The 18,070-nt window shown below is 36.2% G+C and overlaps 1 protein-coding gene across 1 annotated transcript; it reads right to left on the minus strand.

Annotated features, from left to right (window-relative positions):
* Positions 1-286: 286 nt before the first annotated feature.
* Positions 287-18,069, minus strand: LOC144965972 (3-hydroxyanthranilate 3,4-dioxygenase-like). Its single transcript, XM_078901893.1, has 10 exons — positions 17,809-18,069; positions 11,945-12,026; positions 11,489-11,572; positions 9,255-9,361; positions 7,663-7,764; positions 6,710-6,753; positions 4,911-5,059; positions 3,914-3,982; positions 3,145-3,227; positions 287-1,309 (listed from the first exon to the last, which is right to left on the minus strand). Exons 1-10 carry the CDS (start codon positions 17,904-17,906, stop codon positions 1,225-1,227), a joined length of 903 nt encoding a protein of 300 aa, XP_078758019.1. The 5' UTR covers positions 17,907-18,069; the 3' UTR covers positions 287-1,224.
* Position 18,070: the final 1 nt, after the last annotated feature.

Consider the following 18,070-nt stretch of genomic DNA (forward strand, 5'->3'; position numbering starts at 1 on the left):
AAAAACTGAATTATTATGGACATGTTCGGAGACTCAACACCATCCAAAAATCAGTGCTAGAGGGAAAGGCACAAGGCAAACAAAGGAAGTCCTGGATAGGAAATGTGGAGGCAACAACTAGCAAAAAGATAGTTGACTGCTCGGTAATGGCCCTTAAGCGTGCCATGACATTTGATCTGTGTAGAAGATGGAACTCTAGTAAGGTAACAGACAAAACAGATCTTTAAAAAATACCAAAAAAATACCATAATTTGAAATAATCATGAAAATCAAATTTTGGAATGGCTTTTTTTTCTTTCTTTCTTTTCTGTACTTGTATCTTTTCCTCTACTTTGTCCAGCCCTGTAGCAACACACCATTACAGATTTTTATCCAACACCGATCTCTGCAGGGTGGGGAGCCCAGTTCATGATCTGAGTAACAATAAAATACTTTCTCTGATTAAGTGGTTGATGATGTAGGTAACAAGATAACTAAGATAGAACTCTGTAGATAGTGAGTAACAACATACATTTTCTGTATAATTGGTCTCTCTTACATTTGTTTTGAGAAGATGAACTGTGCTTGAGATACTCCTGGGTCATTTCAGTGTCAAGAAAAAGTAAGACACTGTCTCACCGGGTCTTCACAACAACAAAAAAATATATTTGTAAGTTTATAATAACAATATCCAATGAAATGTAAATAATATATAGACAAATGTTTTCTAACTAAGGGATAATTTATAAAATAAAATAAAAAATTAATTACTGTGATACCCAAACAGAGATTTTCTACCTCATTCTGCGGTCCATTTAAAAAGCAAGTGAACCTGTGATTTCATCCCATATGCATAATAATGCAATACTAAGAAATAATCACCATAATAGTGTTTCTATTTCAGCAGATTAACAAGAAAACAAAAATGATGATAATAATAATAATGATGATGATGATGATAATAATATTAGAATGAATATGACGCCAGGTTATCTCAGGATATGTTCTTTTTCATTAAATGAAACTGTAACGTTTTTATCTGAGGTATATAGTTCCACACACATTTGAGCTTGTCTTCAAAATCAGTAAATGTAAAAAATGGAAAACAAAATTGTCGCCAGTGGGTAATTGGCTATCCGAGACATTGAGGACTTGACTGTTATAAATCCATATCTCAACAATTTTTTTAGAAAGAAGCAATACTGAATAAAAAATGTTTGAGGAAAGTAAAACAATAGATGGAATCTAGTTGGTGGACTTGACAGATTTCCTGGCTGGGTCCTGGTAACAAATGAGTGAGATGCTGCCTTTGGTTCTCTTTGATGTGTATCTGGTGTGGAAGGAAATATATGTGTTCATTGATGACGGAGAAGGAAAAGCAAAACTAATAACTGACCAAATACATATTAAAAAGGACAACGTTTGTTTTCAAGCAGACCTACCTATGACATCAGACATAAAAATCTGTATTTCATTCTTAGCATTTTGATCTATTTTGTTTTAGGGAATTTCACATATATTTTCTCAAAATTTGATTACAAATCTAAATCTGGGAGAAAAAATTCGAATTTGGTCATTTTCATCCCCTAAAAATGTGTACCATAGCCATTAAATTGGTTAAAATAGCAGGCCTTGTGATCATCTATGGACTTCTATTATCGCACCTGCCACAGGAAACAATCACTATTTTCTTTTTTATAAAGAAAATAAAAATCAATTTCACCCATTCCTGAAATAAATGATCACCTAAAATTTCAGGGGTGAGAATGCCTGGTCAAAAAAAAGGAGGAAATTTTTCATCGTGAAGATCATGACCCATCCATGCGACCATAACCTATAAATTTGAATTTCACTAAAATTTACTGAGATGCGATCCAAATTTTGCCTCGCAGCAATATCTGACACGACCCGGTTGAATTTCAAAAGTTGAAAGTGTAATTTCAACATTTGATGGTTGTAGTAGGGATGATGATGTGGTGGTTGTAGTAGTAGTCGTGATAGGGATGATGTGATGGTAGTGATTGTAGTAGTAGTAGTGGTCGAATGGATGATTGTGTGGTGGTGGTTGTAGTAGTAGTAGTGGTGGCAGGGATGATGTTGTGGTGGTTATAGTAGTAGTAGTGGTGGCAGGGATGATGTTGTGGTGGTTGTAGTAGTACTGGTGGCAGGGATGATGTGGTGGTGGTTGTAGTAGTGGTAGTAGGTTTGATGATGTGGTGGTGGTTGTAGTAGTAGTGGTGGTAGGGATGATGTGGTGTTATTTGTAGTAGAAGTGGTGCTAGTGATGATGATGTGGTGGTGATTGTAGTAGTAGTGGTCTTAGAGACGATGATGTGATGGTGGTTGTAGTAGTAGTGGTGGTAGGGATGGTGCTGTGGCGGTGTTGTAGTAGGGTTGATGATGTGGTGGTGGTTGTAGTCGTAGTGGTCTTAGAGATTATTGTGTGGTGGTGGTGGTTGTAGTAGTTGTGGTAGGAATGATGATGTGGTGGTAGTTGTAGTAGTAGTGGTGGTAGGGATGATGTGGTGTTATTTGTAGTAGTAGTGGTGGTAGGTATGATGATGTGGTGGTGGTTGTAATAGTAGTGGTGGTAGAGATGTTGATGTAGTGGTTTTGGTGAGTGTTTTTTATTCAGTGATGATAATAGCAATTTGTCAAAAAGGAGTAGTTCATTTTGGTCACACACCCCTTTCTAATTAAGCTGATAACATTTTTTAAAATAGCCCTCTACAGTTTTGCTTTAAAATCCAAATTTGACTAAATTTGGCATACTCCAAAGAAATCTGTATATACCGGTAAAATTTTAAAGTTGAGCAATATAGCGCAATACCCACTAAAGGTGCTCACGTAGGACGAGGCATTATGCCTTTTACTCAATATTACCTTTTTCCCCCGACAGAGACAATGCTGTTAACGGTCAGGTATTCATTTTACACCCGAGCATGGTGAGAAAATGTGAGTAAAGAGGCTTTTTCAAGGACTCAACTACAGGCTGAGCGAGACTCAAACCCAGGACCTTCCAATCCGAAATGGAGTGTCATACCACAAGACCACAAAGCTGCATCTTAATATGTGTCAATTTGTCAAACAGCTTGGTTGGAATTTACAAGTAAGATATGGATTCCAAATTGAGGAATTTCTAAAATATTGACAAAAATGCCTCACCTTTGTCCAGCTCTCACCAGCATTGTGTCCTGAGGTACCAGAGAGTATTCTTTGCCATTTACAGTTGCAGTAGAATTCCCTTCCTGTATTGAATTCAAATACAAAACTTACACAACATAAAAATATTTAAAAATTGCATTATAATAAGTTTTTAAATGTTTCTTTTCGTTTTAAATTATTTTACAAAACCCATGTGAAAAAAGGATTTGTTAGATTCAAAAGTGTACAGTATATTATAGTTAAATTTTTTAAAAGAATGAATGGAACCCCCATTTGGCTGGGTCAAGTGCTTAATGTGACGAAGCAGTAAAGAAGAAGAGAAGGGGCATGGTGACCTCAAATAAAGGCTCTTATTTTAAACCAATGAAATACAAATCAGACAAGAAGACGCTAGAAATGTAAATAAATATAAATAAATAAAATTCCCTTTATTCATCCCATGGGGGAAATTTTGTCTCTAGGGACTACTCCAAGCTGGAATAACCCAGGTGACAACCACAAATTGAGCTAGGGCGAGGTGACTTGCTCAAGGTCACACAGTGCAGCAGTGGTTGATCGAAATCGGTACCTTTCTGGTACGAAGCAAAGACCGTACCAAAAACAAGAACAAGTAGAGAGAGAGAGAGAGAGAGAGAGAGGAAAGGGATGTGCTTTTCCTTTCTGTATGCGACTATTTGTTTTTTCAGGCACTGTATTGCAAACAACTTTTCAAATATTTATCTAACACAGAGGCTGTTGCTCAATCTTTCATTTTCTTATCAATACTCACAATTTGCCATATCCAAGTCTCTGCTCGATCAGAAACACCAGTAATCTCCCCTTTCCCACAGACATTCACCTGGAATGATAATAAAAATATATATGCTCATTACTATCCAACTTTGAAAAGAAAAGTACATACTGACCAATACCACCTATACTAAGACATACAATTTAGGCGAAACAATTCATGTTGCCCTGGTGAGAGGTTCAATTCATTGTTACATTTTTATTCTTTGAAAAAAACAAACAAAAAAACTTGAGCTTCCATACAGCGCAATATCCACTAAATGTGCTCAAAGTGCTTTACAAAGGGTCCATGACCAACAGCAACACTTAATATGTAGAATGAGACATGATGCATGTTAGGCAAAACAAATCAATGAGGTAGGTAATCATTCAATTTTAAGTTTTAAGGCTTTCATCATAGTTAATCTTAAATCTTCTGAAGTTTGTTTTTTGTTTTTGTTTTTAAGGGTTTTACAGCGCTTGCAACACATTTAGGTTATATCAGCGCCAGTAAAAAGGAAGAAAATGGGATAGCAAAAAGTTCTATAATTACAATTAAAGCACCCAAGAAAAAGTAAGACAAAGGGGAACTGAGAACAAATAGGGATCAGATGTAGATTCCAAGAGCATACCACCAATGTACTTAGTTTGAAATCACCTACAAGTCTCATCCAGACACAAGCACAAAATCCAACAAAGAGGAATACACTCAAATGCTTACATTATACATTCAAAGTAAAAATAATAATACATAACAGAGAGATGATTTACAAGGAAAAAAAATATCATCTCCCAAAACAATAACTACGCATTTGACTGTTTCCCTCCCAGCTAGGACTCCGGCCAGAGCCAGGACAAAACCAAGTAATCTCATTCCAAGACAAAGACAGAAAGCATGTTGGAAAACAGATATAAGGGGATAGAAGACACAGTATGTACCTCCCTGCCCGCTATGAGAGGTCAGGATCCCCACCCAGAATCTTCTGAAGTAGAAATACCTGAAACTGATATGAATCATCAAACAATGATATGGATCCTTCCTTTTCTAGATCTGCCCTGTGTTTCTCAATCCACTCGCTTAGACTAAAAGGTGCTTCTACACTTTTTTCACTGTCCAAAACTATCGGGGGATTCTCTGGTATGAAGCCTGCAATATACCCATAATAATAATATTAATAGTGACAATTACTAATACTACTACTACTACTAATAATAATAATATTTAGAGTAATCATTCAGTTTTTCTCCTTGAATCATATAAATCTGATACTTCTCAGTATTAGAGAGGGAATAGGGTAGGTCACCCCAAATCCATAAGCTTCAGAGTGTGTCACATAAAACCTTTTTGTGTGTTTACATAACGTTCTTTTTCATGGCAAACTGAATATTTTTTATAATGAGGTGATCTTGAACTTGACATAAAAATCATTCATAACAGTCATTATTAACTGTAATTCTAAATATTGTTGTAAATGAAGCTTGAAGCTAGAGGATCGAAGTAGGAATTTGGTTCCTTTTCCAAGTTGAAACCAAGCAGTCTACCATGATTTCTCACACAATCTTTTAATTTACACCACTATAATAAATCGATACTATAAAAATATTTTTCTCTATCACACGTGTACAATATAGAATTTTGTGATAAGCAGAGATGTTAAATTTGCCATTGACATAAGTGTTTTGTCAGCACGATAAATATAAAAAGCTTCTTTAGCATATTTTTCTCTTTTGTATGCACATGCCTCGCCCCAAATCTATAATGTTAATCCAAGTATCACATTAATTTCAAAATGTTAGCATTTATATAGCACATATCCACTAAATGTGATTCTAAAAACAAGCAGTTCAAAACCATTAAAAACACCATTTCAACACATGTCAATAACCATTACTATCATGCCTTTTGTGTTATATTAATCTGTCTGTCGTTTGACTCAAAACGTCCACACCATTAGTTTTTTTACATTAACTGAAGCTGAAATTCTACCTCATTATTCTCATTTAAATTTAATTTGAAAGATAATAATTAGGCTGCATGACTAAAAATTTAACGCTGTACAGGCTTGGGGCATGACCATACGTATTTGGGTCGAGGGGAACTTGATAATCTATTTTCGTTTTTCAAGCTAGTTTAACCAATAATACCTCACATGAATTTATATCAAACAAATTAGAAGATGTCAAATAATTGAGTTTCTCAAACAGTGGAGTGTTCCGTTGAACCAATCTGCGGTTAGAGCTGTTAGAATTTGAGGTATAGAAAAAGCATGTGGATTTGGGGCGACATGCCTTATATCATATAGTTTGATGGGTTTCGATAGAATGACTATTGCAGAATTTGGGCTCAGATCAATATCTCTTTTCTTAATAAAAGAAATGAAAAGAAGCATTTAAGAATCACAATATCTACTTTTATTAATAATCGAGAGAGCTTTCTATGTTTGAACAGTAATATGTGAAAGTTTACAAGCAATCTATGGATGAAAAAATAGGATATCAGTTCAAAGAATGCATTTACACTAAAATTAATAACAACAACATTAATTTTCTATTTTAGAAAAAAAGTCATTTCCATCTTCATCAATCCAGGCCAACACTTCTAAGTCTAAGTTAGACATAGATTAATAAACAACTGCTCACATTATTAGTAGTAGGCTACTTTCTGCCCTATGCTACCATCTCCTGTGCATTCATTCACCTTAGGAGGAAATCTGAAACATGTGATTGTTGTTGCCTCTAGTAGGCAGATACTCTTATACAGACCAGCATGCAATTGTAATCAAAAGGCACAGGTTACCTGGAATGGGCTTTCCTGTCTTAAACTGTTCCGATGCAAAGAATCTGAAAAGACATTTTACAGTCAATTACTACTAATAATGATGAACTCCTCTATAGCACATAGTATCTCATTCAAAAATCTCTTTGTGCTTTACACCAACACAAAATCACTTCAAAAATGCAATCGACAGGAAGCTCTTAAACTTAAAATATGAATTTGATGAATACATTTTAATTTATATATACTTGATTGTTTATAACATAAATGATGATCATAGTTATGATTATAGGAATGTTTTAACCAACCACAACATCAAAAACATAATAATAATAATAATAATAATAATAATAATAATAATAATAATAATAATAATAATAATAATAACAATCATCATCATAATAATAATTATAGATATCAATACAACAACAACAATACAACTGTCTTTAGCTAAAAGTACGCTTACTGCTAGCAATTTTTTCTCCTGATGGTTTTTGGTTTAAACAATCATTGTCAACTGTAGATATTTGCTTATGATGGAGAATAAAAAAAAAAAAACAGGCTTAAAAAAGGACAAATAATGTTAACATGAAAAGATCTGGTTCAAGTCCCTTTTTCAGTCAACAACATAAAACAATATAAACAAGTTAAGTTTGGAGCAATGGGAACAAAAGACTAGAGAAGTCTACAGGGCATTGCTTATAAATTATGGAAGTAAATGAATCAACATTGCCCTCTATGTGGTATTTTACACACATTATCCTACTCACCCCAGGTCTGAACCAGTTCTTAGCTTTCATGACTGATGAACGTTGCAATTAAAAAAAGGTTACCCAACCCATAGACTAATACTATACAGTAATAGATAGTTTTCCAGGAAGGAGGGGAGAGAATAAATGAATCGTTGTTAACTGCAAAGGGAAAGAAGAAACAAGAGAAATGAACTCTTTAAAAAATGATCATATTATTCCAACCTTTTAATGACAGGTGCAAGTTGTGTTCCTAAATCAACACAGTGAAACCATTCCTCATACAGTGGCTCAATGGTGGGAACCCCATCCTCTTCCACAAAGTATCTGGAAAAAAGACCATACACCATCTATCAATATTTTAAAGACATAAAATTCCAATTCACAGATAAAGTGAATATTACTACGTTGTCCGAGGCAGCAATTAAAGAAATTGCACAAGCATTTTCTTGATGCGTTTTTATTTTTTTGCATGAATAAAAAAAAAATTGCTTGAGTCAAATTTCTCCCTTCTTACAAGAAGCACGACTGTAATTTAATGGCTTATACCATCTTCCTGAAATTTTCACCACAAAAACTTGAATAGTGATGGAAAACTATGCAAAAAAAAAAAACTAGATGTTTCTATCGTTTCTAGTTTTTATTCCAATTCTTTATGGGGTAGTAACAAAAAAAAATATACCCTGTATATAAAATTTAAAGCTTAAAAATTTTATTTTTTTTTAATGTAATAAGAAACTTTATGAGATCAAATTATTTTTCAGTCAACACCAAAAACAATATAAATGGTAATACCTAAAAAAGCAAAAGAGAATTGAAACTGTTAAATTCTAAAATCTGACTAAGTGAACTCTCAATAGAGAGATGGAACTTCTCAAATTTTTTCACCTGGTTATAAATGCAGAAGCTGCCAACTTCCAAAAATTGATTTCAATGGCAATTAATTGTCAATATAAAATTGTATACTAATCCTAACTGATCTTACTTAAAAAACTAGGTGAAGCATACTTACAATCAATCTAACCCCCCAGTACATAAATGTGGCTCTAACATAACAAGCAAAGACAGCCAAATAGTGACTTTTAAAAATCAGAAAATGTAGCCAAAAACAACAAGTAGCAATTCTTGATATCCTTTGTTAGAATGCTAGTCTATCATTTATACTTTTGACAGTGGAGAGCCAGACTAGACTGATTGTCTTTAGACCTCTTTGGGTCACTGCGACAATCAGTCTAGTCTGGCTCTCCACTGTCAAAAGTATAAATGATAGACTAGCATTCTAACAAAGGATATCAAGAATTGCTACTGTCAGTTTAATGCTGCAGCAACTGGGATAAACTCCAGCTTCCTGGGCCTTACATCTCTGAAGGACTTACAGCTGTAGATCTTGTCCCAAATGTTCAGTATTGCTGTTGGCATTGGGAACCCTTATTAAGCGCTTTGAGCAATTTTGTGCGATTTCATGGTCCTGACATATGACACATGCTTTTGGACCACTAGGTCCCTGATTCGAGTCCAGTCTGGGCAGTGCAAAGATGAGTACATGAAAATGGCCACGTGTAAGATGCATTGTATCAGCATTGTCTTTGTCAAAAACAAAAAAAAAATATGATAGCACCTGACAGGCATCATATCTTATCTTACATGTTAAAAGTAGTTGTTGGTTTGGGACCCCTTGTAAAGCTTTTGGAACACATCAAGTGGATTTTGAGCTATATAAAAGCTCAATTGTTTTTGTTTTTCGTTTGTTTTTCCTGATATTTCAAATATCTGGATAAAGTAAAATCTAACCCCATTAATAAGAAGACAGACCAGACCTTAAGCCATCCAGTTCTTCCTGATCCCTTTCCCTTTCAATGACCAGGCCAACTGTGTCTGCTTGCCTCTGAGGAGAGTGAGCAATCTTTCCTGGCAGCAGGAAAATCTTTGAATAAAAGAAATAAAAATCTAATCTTATCCAAAATTAAAAATGGTATTGTTATCAAAATAAACTCATTATAAGTGGTAGATCTACTAATGAAGCTGAGATAACATGATAAAACAAAGAATGCTCAATGGATATTATACACGACATGTTTAAACTCTAATAGGTGGTGTTGAAATCTTTTAGCTATCAGGTAAAATGCAGTTTCAGGTATGCATCCATTACTTTTGATTTCTCAATAAAATATTACTTAAATTGACTAACAAATTATGAAATTTTATTTATTGCAAAAAATGTTTCTCTGAATTTCTAAAATCAGGGTTCCCACACCTACTCTTAAGAAAAAAATTCAAGGATTTTCAAGGTAATTTTCATAGTTTCAAGGTTGTGCACGGCATAGCTTAAATCCATAAAGCTTACCCCTATAAAATCCAAGGTATGAATGAATATGGCTGCACTGTCTCTATGGATGCTTGCCGTGAATGTGTGTGTTACTTTGAGTGTGTCAGTCTGTTTCTAATATATCCGGTTAGTAATTTGTTTCCATAAAGCTCTATCCAATTCAAGTGTTCTTATCTTTTGATAGTTATCGTGTGTGTTAAGGTGCTGAGGCAAATGGAATGACTCCTTGTGTTGTTGAAATCAGTTCTTTCGTTGGGGTTCCTAAATGTATTTGATATTTTTTTAGATCTTGATTCAATGTTTTTGGAAGTGAAGTTGTACATAAGAATTGGCAACACTAGCGCTTCGTAAAGGCATATTCTTTTATTTTCATTAATGATGTTGGTTATGTTCCAAATGTTGTGTAGTTCTCTGAATGCAGTTTGATCTAGTATTTTTCTCTGTTCGATGACTTCATTCTCATTAATTAAGTTTCTAAGTTTTCTTACACTTTTCCATTCTGCTTGTTTCTTGTTAACCGCTGTAATTTCTGTTTTGGATTCGTTGAGCTTTAGATTCCAAAGTCACAGAATATTTGATATTATTGGTATGTGCTGCTTCGCCAGGTCTGCTGTATCAAATATGATATCAACATCGTCTGCGTAAATCAGTTTATGGGTAAGGATTTGAGGAATCAGGAGTTTTTGTCTTAATTCTTTAGTGCTGCTTCCAAATATGTGGTAAAAAGAATTGGGCTCAGACTGTCTCCTTGAGAGCTCCAAGCGATGTTAACAGTGAAACTGTTTCCGCACCAGATTTAAACGTAAGTGATGTGTTTACCAGCAGTGATCTTATTAGTTGGATATGATCTTTTTCGAGAAATGAGTTCATAACCTTCAAAAGCTTTGTTCTGCAGATTGTATCAAAGGCAGAGCCCATGTCAATGCCCAATATAGTGAACTCTTCTTTGCACTTTTCAGTTCAGTCAGGGAATTAAATTGAGTCCTCATATTGCCTAATGCCTATCTAAGAATACATTGTCATTGTCCATTTCCAACCATTCCATACACTTCATGATTCAAAATTGTTTATTTCACAGAAAAGATATTTAAAAACACAATAATAATATGTACAAAAAATCCACCCAGAACTATTACAATGCCAATCAGTCAAGGATTGATCTTGAAATCTTTTGTTGTTTTTTTAAAGGTTTATTTTTGAGCGGATATATAGGCTTTATTACTGGACAGATTTTGACTATTGATGGCTTACACAGATTTGTCTCGGTCTGACTTAAATTTCACAATAGCATATTAAAATATATAAGAGCCTGTGCAAAAGAAGCTTTCTTTTAACTTTTGTGATTTTTCCATGACAAAACCCAACCCATTAAAAAATTTGTTTTCAAAGTTAAATCAACAGTTGCCATTATTGCCAGGTTCATTTGCGTGTAGCTACAGAATTTATTACTGGACCCATGTGGATTCCTGATACCTCAAAAGATTAATCTCAAGAATATATATATATATATATATATATATATATATATATATATATATATATATATATATATATATATATATATATATATATATATATATATATATATATATATATATATATATGATCATTACAATATTCATGTGCCTGTTCCTAATATTAAGCCTTTAATTACCCGCAAATTTTGCAGATTCTCTCCTTGTGTATACAACAATATAAAAGCATTTGAAAATAAGGTTCATTTACCTCCCCCTCCAGAATTGGAATATCCCGATGTTTCCCATGTTCGATAACTTTCAACAGCATATCTCCTTTCACCATATAAAACAGCTGGAACAAAATAGAAAAAGGCCTCAGTTTCATTGCATGTGACTGAGTCAGTTGGTTTATTTGAAGAATAATTTACATGGGTTGCCTAGTTTCTTGTATAATCATTCTGAACAATGAATGTGAACTTGGTAGCTCCCTTTGCTTTTCTTAATTTAGTTTAATTGATTTTGAGAATTATCTACTTTGATTATCATTTTCACTTTATATTTAAATATCCAAAGAAAAAATAATATTTTTAATTTTCACATAAAAAATAAAAATGGTAGTAAATTAGATTTTAATATAAAATTTAAAAAACAAAACAAAACAAAACAAAAAAAACAAACAAAAAGCATCCAAATAATCTATTTTTTAATTACTTGATTATGCTACCTCTTCTCCTTCTTCTATATGATAATCTTTTCTTTGATTTGGACCACCAACATAAAACACTTTCATTTGACCATCTTTGTGCCTGAGGAAAAGAACAAAATTAGAATTCTATTTTTCAATAATGCCCTAATAACGTTCTTGTACATTTCAAATTCCTTTGTTTTTATTTAAAAGCCCTATAAGACAAAGACACTTTTTTTTTTCTGTCTTACAACAATTGAAATATGTTTGCTTCAGCTGTGAAGCCCAGCATTTGACCAGAGCGTTAACAGAGTGTGAACACCAAATTTTATGAATTAGTAGTGGGATTCAGCAGATAATAGTGCTGGTGGTAGGGAGTGAAGTGTGTAAAAGCGCTGGTGGTAGGGACTAAGTGGATAATAGTGCTTGGTGGTAGGGGCTTATTGGGCAATTGTGCTTGTGGAATAGATTCAGTGGATAATAGCATTGATGGTAGGAACTCAGTGGATAGTATTGCTGAAGCTGGGGAGTCCACCTCTCATAGCCCTGGGTTCACTCCCCACTGGAATCCATAGTCCATGGTTCCACGTTCATTCCCCTACTGTGTCCACCACTTATATTTATAGCCCTGGGTTCACTCCCCACTTGTGTCCACCTCCCATAGTCCCAGGTGCAACGCACACAGGAATCTATATCCCATGGTTCCGCGTTCATTCCCCAGCTGTGTCCACCTCTTATAGCCCTGGGTTCACTCCTGACTGGTGTCCACCTTCCATAGTCCCAGGTTCGCTCCTCACTGGAATCCATATTCCATGGTTCCGCATTAATTCCCCTGCAGTGTCCACTACTTATACTTATAGTCCTGGGTTCACTCCCCACTCGTGTCCACCTCCCATAGTCCCAGGTTCACTCTCTACAGGAATCCATATTCCATGGTTCTGCGCTCATTCTCCAGTGGTGTCCATCTCTGATAGCCTTGGGTTCACTCCCCACTGGTGTCCACCTCCCATAATCCTAGGCTCACTCCCTACCAATGTCCATCTCAGATAGTCCCTGGTTTACTCCCCACAGGAGTCCAGTAGTTCTGTATCCTGTAGTTCCTATGTTCACTCCCCAGTGGTATCCATTTCTCACAGTCCTGGATCCACTCTCCATTGGTTTCAACCTCCCATATTCCCAGTGCTCTTAACAAGAAAAAGAAAAAATCAATCTCAGCCAATTCCTACCTTTGAAAGTTACAAAGGGTTGTAACTTATAACTTTAAAATACATAAGTAAATAAAATTCCCTTTATTCATCCCATAGGGGAAATTTTTCTCAATGGTCGATACCAAGGGAAGACTGGAATAACCCAGGCATCAGGCACAGTGCAGCGCCACAAATTGAGCTAGGGCAAGGTGCCTTGCTCAAGGCCACACAGTGCAGCTGCTGGGGATTGAACTCGGTACCTTTTGAGGACAAAGCAAAGGCCGTGCCGACGAGCCAAGCTCCCCATATTATCATCCCTTGGTGCTCCGTCTCAAGGCCACACAGCACAGCAGCAGGTGATCAAACTCTGTACCTCTCGGGTACCAAGCAAAGACTGTACCTCTGAGCCATGCTGCCCCTTCTTTTTAGATTATCAAAAAAGAAAAAGGATCTTCACAATATAAGGGAAATACCAGAAAACCAAACAGCATAGTTGCCAAATAAGTTACTGAAGAAAGCCAAGAGGGCTACCTTTGATCATATTGGTAATTTGTCGAAAAGGAAGAAAATTTATCCGTCTGCCAGTCACACTCAAACCAAATCTAACATGGCAGATTAAACCATATTTAGGCGATATTATGTTACATATTAATACTATCATAAAAACATTCATTCCAAGCATAAGATATTTAAATTTTAAAGAATATTTTATAAGTTGTAATTATCATATCAAAGATACAATTTATAACAACAACGTGACTTAACTACTATATACAGGGATGATGATAAACTTTTGCCTCAATATATAAATATATATAAAGATAGAGAAATGGATATATGATATAAAGAGAAAGAAAGACTTATCTACTATAACTATAATATTATATGAATTTACATCTCTCTCATTTTAAAATAGAAGTGCTTTTAAAATACTCGGTACATTTACAAATAATTAAAACAAATAAATACATAAATAAAAGTCCCTAAAACATCACCTCGCCCCATCCCTTTCCCCTATCCTGTTGACTCTTCATCTTATCCAAGTCACTTTTTTGACACTTGGTGCCAGCCTGTCTAGGTTGACGCCATAAAATTGGGAGTGTCTACTGAAAACATGCAATTGTGCACATGTGACAACTTATGGCATAAGAGATAGCTTGAAACGATCAAATCGAGCAGGTAATCGATCGAGTCCTCTAAATCCGATCGGGTTTCGAGTCAGTGACGTCATCGAGCAGTGATTCGTTTGAAAAAAAAACAAAACACGAGCATCTGGTTTGCCACAGGACACTTCACAGACCCCTCCCTCTCTTATGTCTGTGGCTGACTTGACTGCAGCTGGTTATGATGGATTGGTTACTCAGAAACGCTTTTCTATTATTATTCATTTTTTAAAAAATCTTTTATTTTTTTTAAAAAATGAAAAGCTAAGTTTTATCCAACTGTAGTCGATTGTTTTGTTAATCAAAACCAATGAGTTTTTCAAGGGAGTCAGAATGCTTGTGGTGTTTGGCTATTTGGGGTCTATTTGACTACTTGGGCAAGAAGAAATCTGGCTGTCTGGCAGCCTTGATTATGATCGTTCGTCGCATCACACACACACACACACACACACGCACGCCATTAAACAGTTGTTGATGGTGAAGGGTTGAGACCCCCCCCCCCCACCACCATCCCGCTGTCACCTTAACATTTCATATTTATGTCGCGCCAAAAGTTGTCGGCCGCCCCCACCTCCCATTTGTCACTGGTCGTCATCGCCTCTTGTGTGTGCGGGAAAAGCTTGTGCCTTTCATTATTTGAAAAATAAATGAACAAGAATGGTGTGTTTTTACTAGGTAGGTAGATAATAATAATATTTAGCAGGTTCCACCTGAGACACACACGGATTACCCGGACACGATGATAACGATGCCGACGACAATGGATGATGATGATGATGATTATAGTGTTTCTGTTTAAAAAATGATAATACTTTAGCAGGTTCCACCCCCACCCCCCACACGGAGAGACCGGACCAGAAGATGATGATTGTGGTATTGCTGGCTGTTACGGCTGTGATCAGGATGATGATAATGGCGCAGATAGTGATTATTTGTTCCGTCGCTCAGTGGTACGGTGTCTCTTGTCACAAAATCAAGCCTTGTCAATGGCCGGATGAGTGACAATGATTGTTGAAAATTGTGATCCAGACGTTAAGTCCGTGTGTAAGGCACTAGACTCAGGTGTGAATGCATTCCTATCTTATAAGCAATGACGGGTATTGTAAAGAGCTTTAATACAAAAAGACTCCAAACAGCGATCGGTACCTACTGTACGAAATGGATGTATGGTCGATATGGCGTGCCGGAGGAATAAATAAAATAAAATATTGTGAAGTTCAGGTAAATCCTTGGAAATGCGCGTTGAACTAATACACCTGCTAGACAACTGATTCCAATATAAACGACTGATTAATGTTCCAATATATAAACTATAGTTAGCTGAAAATCTTTCTGTGTCGGGACTCCAAAAGTATGGAACGAATTAGACAAAGAAATCAAAGGGGTGATTATTACATTGAAATGTTGATATTTATTTTATCCATTATTATTAGGGTGGTGGTGGTGGTGGTGATGAGGCTGATCCCGCTGATTTGATGGTGATGATAAATAAATTAAACATAATTCCCTTCATTCATCCCATAGGGGAGATTCGTCTTTCGGGTCTATTCTAAGGGAAGATTGGAATAACCCAAGCGACAGCCGCAGTGCAGCGCCGCAAATTTAGTTTGGGCAAGGTGACTTGCTCAAGACCACTCAGCGGCAGGTGATCGAACTCGGTACCTTTCGGGTGCCAACCAAAGACCGTACCGCTGCCCCTGATGATGATGATGGGAACTAACAAAGAATACACAGGCATCTAACATTGAAACATTCCATATTCAAAGCTAATGTTTTACTTTAAAAAATTGAGCTTTACATAGCGCAATATCCACTAAATGTGCTCAATTTACCAACTCGCTCTTCCGGCATTGAGATCGGACGCTGAATCGTGGCTTGGCGCTCGAAAGTCGATCGGGTAAAAGCGATCAAATAACCCAACACTAATAAGAGATGATAACATTGATTCTTCCGCCGTACTCCACGTCCATGAAATATTAATATTAAAACAAACACATATTCTGAAGAATTTTTTATTTTGCGTACGGAAACTATCATTTTGCGTATTGCGTACTGGGTATGAAAATTCGTACAAATTACGTATGCAGAGACGCCAACCTTAAATTTGGCTCACAGGAGTCTCAGACACCACTCGTAGGAATTTCAATGCCGAAACAGGAATTTCCGCACACAAGAAAAAGGAATTGGAATGGTATTGTGTTTACATATTGTATAGTTCTGAATAGATAACTGATTAGAATTATATTATGATACATAAACACATTGCCAAATACAATCCCAAAGTTTCCTTATTTCAATGAAGTAAAGCGCCAAAACCTAATGGTAGAGATTGTAGTACTGGTGGTAGTGAAGATGATGTGGTGTTGGTGGTTGTTGTAATAGTAGTAGTGATGATGAAGATGTGATAGTGGTTGTTGTTGTAGTAGTAGTGATAATGATATGGTGGTGATGGTGGTTGTAGTACAAATGGTAGTGATGATGATGTGGTAGTGGTGGTTGTAGAAGTAGTCGTGTAGTGATGATAATGTGGTAGTTGTGGTTGTAGTAGTTGTAGTGGTAATGATGATGTGGTGGTGGTGGTTGTAGTAGTAGTGGTAATGATGATGTGGTGGTGGTTGTAGTAGTAGTGGTCGTGATGATGATGTGGTGCTGATGGTTGTATTAGTAGGGTAGCGATGATGATGTGGTGGTGGTTGCAGTGGTAATGGTAGTGATGACGATGTGGTGGTAATGGTGGTTGTAGTACAAATGGTAGCGATGATGATGTGGTAGTGGTGGTTGTAGTAGTAGTGGTAGTGATGATGATGTGGTGGTGGTGGTTTTAGTAGCAGTGGTAGTGATGATGATGTGGCGGTGGTTGTAGTAGTAGTGGTAGTGATGATGGTTGTAATACTAGTGGCAGTGATGATGACGTGGTGGTTGGAAGGGGAGGGGGGGGGGGGGGGTATCCTTGGAACAAATTGACCTCACCGGAATTTGACGGAAGTTGCCCAGAACCCGGAATTTTTTACTCCAGACCGGAGTTTTTTTCCGGTGAAACCGGAGTTTTGGCATCACTGCGTATGTTTTGATGCAAAAAGCATCTCAAAACATTTATAGTATTTAGTAGAGAGAGAGAGAGAGAGAGAGAGAGAGAGAGAGAGAGAGAGAGAGAGAGAGAGAGAGAGAGAGAGAGAGAGAGAGAGCCCGACCAAAGTCTGAATAATTAGGACAATTAGGGTTTTGCATTTTTAAGTCGAATTTCGTTCACTATAAACATTATTCTCTCCTCTCAAGCCCCAAATAGGTAGATGAATAAATTCCAAGGCTAGCTAGGGTTTCAATATTACGCTTTCAAATTCAAGGGTGCGCATTAATGAAGTCAAATGTTTTGAATTATAAATGTATGTTTCTACTTCTATTGAGTAGGATTCTAAGTCATGGCAGAGGGGGGGGGGGAAGAGAGAGAGAGAGAGAGAGAGAGAGAGAGAGAGAGAGAGAGAGAGAGAGAGAGAGAGAGAGAGAGAGAGAGAGAGACCTCTCTCATTTACCAATGCCAAAATCTAAAACTCACATCATCTTGTTGCAAACTGGAGGCAAGAAAAATTGACGATTCTCGGAAATCCATTTGTCAACATGGTGGACCACAGGCTCGGTTGATAGAGACGACATCGCGTTCAAGAGAGAATTTGGTTCAATGGGTTATTATTAAAAGAAACCACAGTCAACGTTCATTGAAAAGACACGGGCGACTTTATAAATTGTCAGTCGCTCACATATATATATACCCTAGAAAGAGGAGCTCTCCTCTTTCTAGGTATATACTACTCAAGGTG

Source organism: Berghia stephanieae, chromosome 1 (assembly GCF_034508935.2).
Source record: "Berghia stephanieae isolate SIO BIC M18660-M18661 chromosome 1, UCSD_Bste_1.3, whole genome shotgun sequence".
Classification (NCBI taxonomy): Eukaryota; Metazoa; Mollusca; class Gastropoda; order Nudibranchia; family Aeolidiidae; genus Berghia; species Berghia stephanieae.